Source organism: Parambassis ranga, chromosome 9, assembly GCF_900634625.1.
Source record: "Parambassis ranga chromosome 9, fParRan2.1, whole genome shotgun sequence".
Taxonomy (NCBI): domain Eukaryota; kingdom Metazoa; phylum Chordata; class Actinopteri; family Ambassidae; genus Parambassis; species Parambassis ranga.
Window position 1 is genome coordinate 16808339 of NC_041030.1, and position 8563 is coordinate 16816901.

The window sequence follows — 8563 nt, forward strand, 5'->3', positions numbered from 1 at the left end:
AAGAGGTCACAGCCGCTGACATGTTTTGATTGGATTAAAATCACCATACGGTTTGATGTGGTTGGTCCAGAGCTTCAGATAAAGAGTGTGATGATGGCTGAGGAGACCAGCAGGAGGATCACGCTGGGACCGGTTGGTATGGCGCTGTTGCACAAGTCTGTTTCACAGCATTGATTGTTATCCACACAAAGCAGTGACGTTTGGCAGCCCTTAGTGATGACACCTGTAAGACAAGATAGAAAAAACTCAGTGTTTCATAGGCCATGCTGTTCAGCAATACATCAGCTTAAATAGACACTTCTTACCGTTTATGTTCAAGCTGAAACATCGGTTGAAGGGTGAAACACAATCTGTGATGGTTGTGCAGGATTTGGGGTCGGTAGTTGCACAAGTGTAGCATCTCAGTCCACATGCTCAAAAGACACACAGATCACAGTCACACAAAGATTTATGTTCAGACATTTAAAATAACACTTCCTCTTCTCTCTCATAATCATTCGCAAACACAAAGCACTTTCAAATTTCAGGAAACAAAAAGATTGAATATAACATTGATACACATGAATAAATATGTTGTGGATGTGTTCTTCATGTAAAGTTGAAAATATAAGTAAAAATACCTGATCAGTACCGTCTTCTAAGACGTTCACTGAACATTGCAATAACATCTACAGACTGATGTTCAAGGTTCATGAAGCTTCATGAAGTGGGTTCCACTATTTGCAAAACACGGCTTGACGGTAAAATGGTAAATGAGATCTCTTTTGCATGCTATGTGGTTAACTAGTTGCTTTTTAGTGGTGTTAGAGGTGTTAGAGGTGTGTGCACATAAGATTCTCATGTCTCACTTCACTTCTGTCACTTTGCAAGAATACACCGTGCACAAAGGAAAACCACTGCAGAAGCTGCTCACCAGTTGTTTACTCCCTCAGTTTCGCCAGTAGCAGTGGCCGACCATCTGTAGCTGGTCAGCAGGTGGGATAATTAGGGCCCCACCTTGTGACCAACCTATTGGTAGAGACTTTGTCTTCTCCATCTATTGATGTTATCATAAGTTAAAGAGGGGCTGCTGTGAAAATTCTTCATCCAAAGAAAAAATCCTCTGACTTCTCTCACTAATGGTACTTTTATTTTCTCTGAACATCTGTTATGGGAAACGCCCTGAAGACCACGGGGCCTAGGTGAACATGTTTTAGCTTGTCAACTAGTTTATCAACATAGCCTGCATTTTGTCAGTAATGGAAATAAAACCTGATATGGAGATTCCCCAAACTGAAAAATCACCTTTGCACGTACAAGAGGCCATCAGCCAAGGACTTTATTTGCATCTATTTTGTATTTTTTACAAAAAAATAAACAAATAAACAATAAACAAATTTGTAAAAGCCAAGACTGTAGGTGGGATAATTAGGGCGCCATCTTGTGACCATCTGATAGTAGTGACTTTGTCTTCTCCATCCATTAATGTTCTCATAAATTAAAGAGTTTGATTGATTGTTTGCTTTACAGCAGGTTAAAGAGACAATTATCATTACATTGTATTTCTGCTGTGTATTTACAGACACTGTCAGTAACAAGTACTTTTATTTCCTCCCAAACCCTCTTTATATAAGCTGTATGACACACGCCCTCCTCCTGTGGCAGCCACCATGGTGCTGTTGTGTTTTGGACTGAAGGTGGAGCTAACCAGATCAGTAAGGCAGAGCACCTGGCCAGTGTTCTGCAGGGTCTTAAGCTCCTCCTGATCAGGTGCCTTGACTCCACGTTGTGTACCCACACCACCACATACACTCATCTCAGCCATGCATCTACACACACCACTGATTCATTTTCACACCCCATATATGTGTTTGTTTTTGTATTGATTCTGCAGTGTGTCTTCCTCTTTTGTTGTGGTCTAAACGGGCAGGCCGTAACACCTCCATACACAAAATTAAGAGTCAAAGTACAAAGAAAGCTCTACTTCCTTACCAAACCAACAGTGTAAATGCATCGGAAACTGTCCACTGTTTACTTTTAAAATGAATAACATGAAAATGGAAGATTCTGCACAATGGGCTGTAAAACAACTTTTAGTTATCAACATAGCCTACATTTGTCAAAAATGATCCTGATAATCCTGATGGTTAATATTCTAATAATCATGTGAAATACAGAGACTGGAGACTTAGACATTGCGTACATTATTGTTTATTTTATTGTTAAGATGTCACAGCCTCTGACATGTTTTGATTGGTTTAAAATCACCATACAGTTTGATGTGGTTGGTCCAGAGCTTCAGATAAAGAGTGTGATGATGGCTGAGGAGACCAGCAGGAGGATCACGCTGGGACCGGTTGGTATGGCGCTGTTGCACAAGTCTGTTTCACAGCATTGATTGTTATCCACACAAAGCAGTGACGTTTGGCAGCCCTTAGTGATGACACCTGTAAGACAAGATAGAAAAACCTCAGTGTTTCAGAGGCCATGCTGTTCAGCAATACATCAGCTTAAACAGACAGTTCTTACCACGAATGTTCAAGCTGAAACATTGGTTGAAGGATGAATCACAATCTGTGATGGTTGTGCAGGATTTGGGGTCGGTAGTTGCACAAGTGTAGCATCTCAGTCCACATGCTCAAAAGACACACAGATCACAGTCACACAAAGATTTATGTTCAGACATTTAAAATATCACTTCCTCTTCTCTCTCATAATCATTCGCAAACACAAAGTACTTTCAAATTTCAGGAAACAAAAAGATTGAATATAACACTGATACACATGGATAAATATGTTGTGGATGTGTTCTTCATGTAAAGTTGATAATATAAGTAAAAATACCTGATGACCACCATCACATGCCTTCTAAGACGTTCACTGAACATTGCAATAACATCTACAGACTGATGTTCAAGGTTCATGAAGCTGCGTTTACCTGTGGACACAGTCAGCAGAAGGACCAGAGCTCCATAAAACTTCATCGTGACAGCTGAGCAACAAAAAGAGCTGTGAGAGAACAGAAGCCTTTCAAATTATACTTTTATTTCTTCCAAAACCCTCTTTAAATACCGGTATGCTGCATGACACACGCCCTCCGCCTGTGACAGCCACCATGGTGCTGTTGTGTTGCCCCCCACCCCCGGCTTCCTCTCCTGAAAAGTAACAGAAGCTCATGTTTTTAATTCCAGTGCTGCGACTTGTAACAAAGCTATTTTTGTTGCTTCTAATAATCATGTGAAATACAAAGACTGGAGACTCAGACATTGCGTACAGTATTGTTTATTTTATTGTTAAGATCTCAGTGTTTCAGAGGCCATACTGTTCAGCAATACATCAGCTTAAACAGACACTTCTTACCTTTTAATGTTAACGGTTGAAGGGTGAATTATGATTTGTGATGGTTGTGCAGGATTTGGGGTCAGAAGATGCACAGGTGTAGCATCTCAGTCCACATGCTCAACAGACACACAGATCACAGTCACACAAAAAGTTAACACCTCCAAATGTAAGAAAAACATTCTGAGACATTCAGACGTGGTGTTTTCTGCTGTAGCAAGAGTTTTCTAACACACTGGATGAGGTTGTTTTCCAAACACACAGGTCCATCATAAGTTGTTCTTATAGAGGGGCTCAGCTTCCAATAGCAATCAGACCTGTATTAACCCTTTGGGAGAAGAACTGGAAACATGTCAGGGGCACATGGAGCATGAATTTGATTTGAAACACCATACAGAAACACACCTTACAATACACCTGTTTAAATCGTAGCAAGCAACCCATATTCATAACAGGGAGAAATGAGGCGTGGAGGTACAGCCTATATCCACAGAGCCATGATTCAGGCTGTACATTCATTTAGGACATATGAAGATAATGTGTTAAGTTGAAATTACATCACCAATAAACACTGGACTGTTTAACTGTGGCTACTCTTCCTGGAGTCCTGGCTTTTTAGTTTTAATCAGATTAGAGGACAAAAAATAAACAAGACACCTCTTTGTTTTAATTTCACAGCTTTCTGTGTGTCAGGCAAAGAGCTTGAATCATCACCTGATGCTTTTACCTGTGGACACAGTCAGAAGAAGGACCAGAGCTCCATAAAACTTCATCATGACAGCTGAGCAACAAAAAGAGCTGTGAGAGAACAGAAACCTTTCAAATCCTCTGACTTCTCTCACTAATGATACTTTTATTTTCTCTGAATATCTGTTAGGTCTAGGTGAACATGTTTTAGCTTGTCAACTAGTTTATCAACATAGCCTGCATTTTGTCAGTAATGGAAATAAAACCTGATATGGAGATTCCCCAAACTGAAAAACCACCTTTGCACGTACAAGAGGCCATCAGCCAAGGGCTTTCTTTGCATCTATTTTGTATTATTACAAAAAATAAACAAATAAACAAATTTGTGAAAGCCAAGACCATAGGTGGGATAATTAGGGCGCCATCTTGTGACCATCTGATAGTAGTGACTTTGTCTTCTCCATCCATTAATGTTCTCATAAATTAAAGAGTTTGATTGATTGTTTGCTTTACAGCAGGTTAAAGAGACAATTATCATTACATTGTATTTCTGCTGTGTATTTACAGACACTGTCAGTAACAAGTACTTTTATTTCCTCCCAAACCCTCTTTATATAAGCTGTATGACACGCCCTCCTCCTGTGGCAGCCACCATGGTGCTGTTGTGTTTTGGACTGAAGGTGGAGCTAACCAGATCAGGACGGCAGAGCACCTGGCCAGTGTTCTGCAGGGTCTTAAGCTCCGCCTGATCAGGCGCCTTGACTCCACGTTGTGTACCCACACCACCACATACACTCATCTCAGCCATGCATCTACACACACCACTGACTCATTTTCACACCCCATATATGTGTTTGTTTTTGTATTGATTCTGCAGTGTGTCTTCCTCTTTTGATGTGGTCTAAACTGGCGGGCCGTAACACCTCCATACACAAAATTAAGATTCAAAGTACAAAGAAAGCTCTACTTCCTTACCAAACCAACAGTGTAAATGCATCGGAAACTGTTCACTGTTTACTTTTGAAATGAATAACATGAAAATGGAAGATTCTGCACAATGGGCTGTAAAACAACTTTTAGTTATCAACATAGCCTACATTTGTCAAAAATGATCCTGATAATCCTGATGGTTAATATTCTAATAATCATGTGAAATACAGAGACTGGAGACTTAGACATTGCGTACATTATTGTTTATTTTATTGTTAAGATGTCACAGCCTCTGACATGTTTTGATTGGATTAAAATCACCATACAGTTTGATGTGGTTGGTCCAGAGCTTCAGATAAAGAGTGTGATGATGGCTGAGGAGACCAGCAGGAGGATCACGCTGGGACCGGTTGGTATGGCGCTGTTGCACAAGTCTGTTTCACAGCATTGCATGTTACCCACACAAAGCAGTGACGTTTGGCAGCCCTTAGTGATGACACCTGTAAGACAAGATAGAAAAACCTCAGTGTTTCATAGGCCATGCTGTTCAGCAATACATCAGCTTAAACAGTTCTTACCGTTTATGTTCAAGCTGAAACATCGGTTGAAGGGTGAAACACAATCTGTGATGGTTGTGCAGGATTTGGGGTCGGTAGTTGTACAAGTGTAGCATCTCAGTCCACATGCTCAAAAGACACACAGATCACAGTCACACAAAGATTTATGTTACAACATTAAAAATATCACTTCCTCTTTTCTCTCATAACCCTTTGCAAACAGAAAATACTTTCAAATTTCAGGAAACAAAAAGATTGAATATAACATTGATACACATGAATAAATATGTGGTGGATGTGTTCTTCATGTAAAGTTGATAATATAAGTAAAAATCCCTGATGACCACAGTCACACGCTTTCTAAGACATTCACTGAACATTGCAATAACATCTACAGACTGATGTTCAAGGTTCATAAAGCTGCGTTTACCTGTGGACACAGTCAGAAGAAGGACCAGAGCTCCATAAAACTTCATTGTGACAGCTGAGCAACAAAAAGACCTGTGAGAGAACAGAAGCCTTTCAAATCCTCTGACTGTTCTCACTAATTATACTTTCAGTTCTTCCAAAACCTTCTTTATGCGATATGCTGTTTGACACACGCCCTCCTCCTGTGACAGCCACCAAGGTGCTGTTGTGTTGGCTTCGCCCCTTGGCTTCCTCTCCTGACAAGTAACAGAAGCTCATGTTTTTAATTCCAGTGCTGCGGCTTGTAACAAAGCTATTTTTGTTGCTTCTAATAATCATGTGAAATACAGAGACTGGAGACTTAGACATTGCGTACATTATTTTTTTTTATTGTTAAGATCTCAGTGTTTCAGAGGCCATACTGTTCAGCAACACAGCACAAAACAAGACAAACATGCATTCATACAACTAACTGTGAATAGGCATATTGCATAGTTTTAGTGAAGCATATGCCTCATTGCCTCTAGACTAGAAACATGAGGAAAACACGGCTTGACGGTAAAATGGTAAATGAGATCTCTTTTGCATGCTATGTGGTTAACTAGTTGCTTTTTAGTGGTGTTAGAGGTGTTAGAGGTGTGTGCACATAAGATTCTCATGTCTCACTTCACTTCTGTCACTTTGCAAGAATACACCGTGCACAAAGGAAAACCACTGCAGAAGCTGCTCACCAGACCAGTTGTTTACTCCCTCAGTTTCGCCACTAGCATTGGCCGACCATCTGTAGTTGGTCAGCAGGTGGGATAATTAGGGCCCCACCTTGTGACCAACCTATTGGTAGAGACTTTGTCTTCTCCATCTATTGATGTTATCATAAGTTAAAGAGGGGCTGCTGTGAAAATTCTTCATCCAAAAAAAGAAAAACGTGTTTTAATGGTTGCTTTAAAGCGGGTTAAAGAGATAATTATCATTACATTGTATTTCTGCTGTGTACACACGGTTTACAATGTCAGTAATTTGGCTAAAAATATATTATACAAACATTCCTCCAGAAGTGTGCAAATAGTTAAAAAGAAGAAATATATATTTCAGTATTTGTCTTCAAAGATGTCTCATTGCATGCATGTGACTTATTACACATTCTATTGTTAGAATTTCCTTCAGATTAAGCGTTATTTTTGCAGGTACTCTCTGTCAGCTGCCCTTTCTTTGGAATTTGCATGCATTTTGCAATGCATTGATGATAAATAACACACCACAGGATCCATCGTTAGTACACGTCATACACACTGCAAAGTGGTTTATTTCTTAATCATCTTTACAAATAAAACCATGTTAAAAACAGTGCAGTAGAGAAAGTGCGTAGTGTTTCAGAGAAGCAGCTTGAGGACAGCTGAAGATGCCAGCAGCAGGATGGCACTGGGACCAGCTGATGTGGCACCGTTACACAGGTTCCCTTCACAGCACATCATTGCACCCACACACAGAACGCTGGTCTGACAACCCTTTGTTACTACGTCCAAACCTGCAACATGAGATGGAAACTTAAGACTATTTTGTATTGTTTTGTTCTTTTTTGAGTATAATATTCCTTTGTGTTGAATTCTGCTTTACTCCCTGGGTTTCATTGGAACTGTGAGTTCCTTATTCCTGTTGTCCTCTCTTTGCCCCTGTTGTCTTGTGAACCAGAGCTTTGTTGTTCTTATGTGATTAGGTCTTAAAAGTGAGAGTAAAACCTCAGTGAGAGAAAGACTTACTGTCTATTTTGAGAGAGAAGCAGCGGTTGTAGATGACCGGACAGGATTTGGTGTCTGTGCAGGATTTAGGGTCAGTGGCCGTGCATGTGTAGCATCTCAATCCAAATGCTGTAAAGAGCACAACAGTTCAAGACATAGGTCAGAGTAGAGTTCCTCATGATAGTTTCACATCCTTAAAAACAATTACCACAAATGTCAGATATGATGGTTTACAAGACAGTTTAGTTATTTCTTTTTTAATTGTAGTGACCAGAGGCCCAACATGAAATACATTCTTACCCACAGACAGACTCAGAAACAGGACCAGAGCTCCGTAAAGCTGCATCTTGAGCTCTCCTTGTTGATCAGTCTTCTCAGAGACGAACAGAAAGCTGAGTGACGCCTTCCTTCCTTTTTTTCCAGTCTAAACTCAGTCTGCTTTCAGGACTTCAACATTTGCATTTAAAAGCTTCAATGTGACCTGAATAACACGGCCCTCAAGTGACCTCATTACTCACACAGCCATGCAGACTATTTACTGAGCTGTCAGCCTCTTAATATTGTGTTTCTAATTATTTCTGAAATCATGTAATTTACATTATATTACGTGTTTTACTTTTATACCTAATATAAAAAAAGTATCTTGACACCAGAAAAAGTCTGTGTTTTTCAAAATAAAAGTGTATGACGCATTAAGATTTTAGTTTAACCTTGCACTTTATAATTGCTGCCGTTATTCTATCTAGTGATCTCATTCAGTTCAATATATGTACATTTTGTTCGCTTATCTTGCTGTTTTAAAAAACAACATCTGCATTACATATGGAAATGTGTATTATTTTAAAAAACGTTACAGGAAGCGGAAGCGGTGTGTATTCGAGTGACTTGACAGCTGCTGCGTCATTTACGCGCCGACGTGAGCTCAGC

General features: G+C 39.9%; 1 protein-coding gene and 2 long non-coding RNA genes across 4 annotated transcripts; all 3 read right to left on the reverse strand.

Annotated features, from left to right (window-relative positions):
- Positions 1-63: 63 nt before the first annotated feature.
- Positions 64-740, reverse strand: LOC114441857 (uncharacterized). The gene is made up of 3 exons (XR_003671289.1): positions 621-740; positions 306-413; positions 64-223 (listed from the first exon to the last, which is right to left on the reverse strand). It is a non-coding gene; the product is annotated as an uncharacterized LOC114441857 (long non-coding RNA).
- A 1432-nt stretch (positions 741-2172) lies between these two features.
- LOC114441503 (prostate stem cell antigen-like) lies at positions 2173-6064 on the reverse strand. Of its 2 annotated transcripts, none has more exons than XM_028414467.1 (3): positions 5923-6064; positions 5514-5621; positions 2173-2426 (listed from the first exon to the last, which is right to left on the reverse strand). In XM_028414467.1, the coding sequence occupies exons 1-3, from the start codon at positions 5966-5968 to the stop codon at positions 2278-2280; spliced, it is 303 nt and encodes a 100-aa protein (XP_028270268.1). In that variant the 5' UTR covers positions 5969-6064; the 3' UTR covers positions 2173-2277. The 2 variants fall into 2 exon arrangements, with proteins under 2 accessions (XP_028270268.1, XP_028270267.1); XM_028414466.1 differs by lacking the exon at positions 2173-2426 and adding an exon at positions 5217-5435.
- Positions 2544-4174, reverse strand: LOC114441504 (uncharacterized). The gene is made up of 3 exons (XR_003671269.1): positions 4135-4174; positions 2918-3006; positions 2544-2616 (listed from the first exon to the last, which is right to left on the reverse strand). It is a non-coding gene; the product is annotated as an uncharacterized LOC114441504 (long non-coding RNA).
- Positions 6065-8563: the final 2499 nt, after the last annotated feature.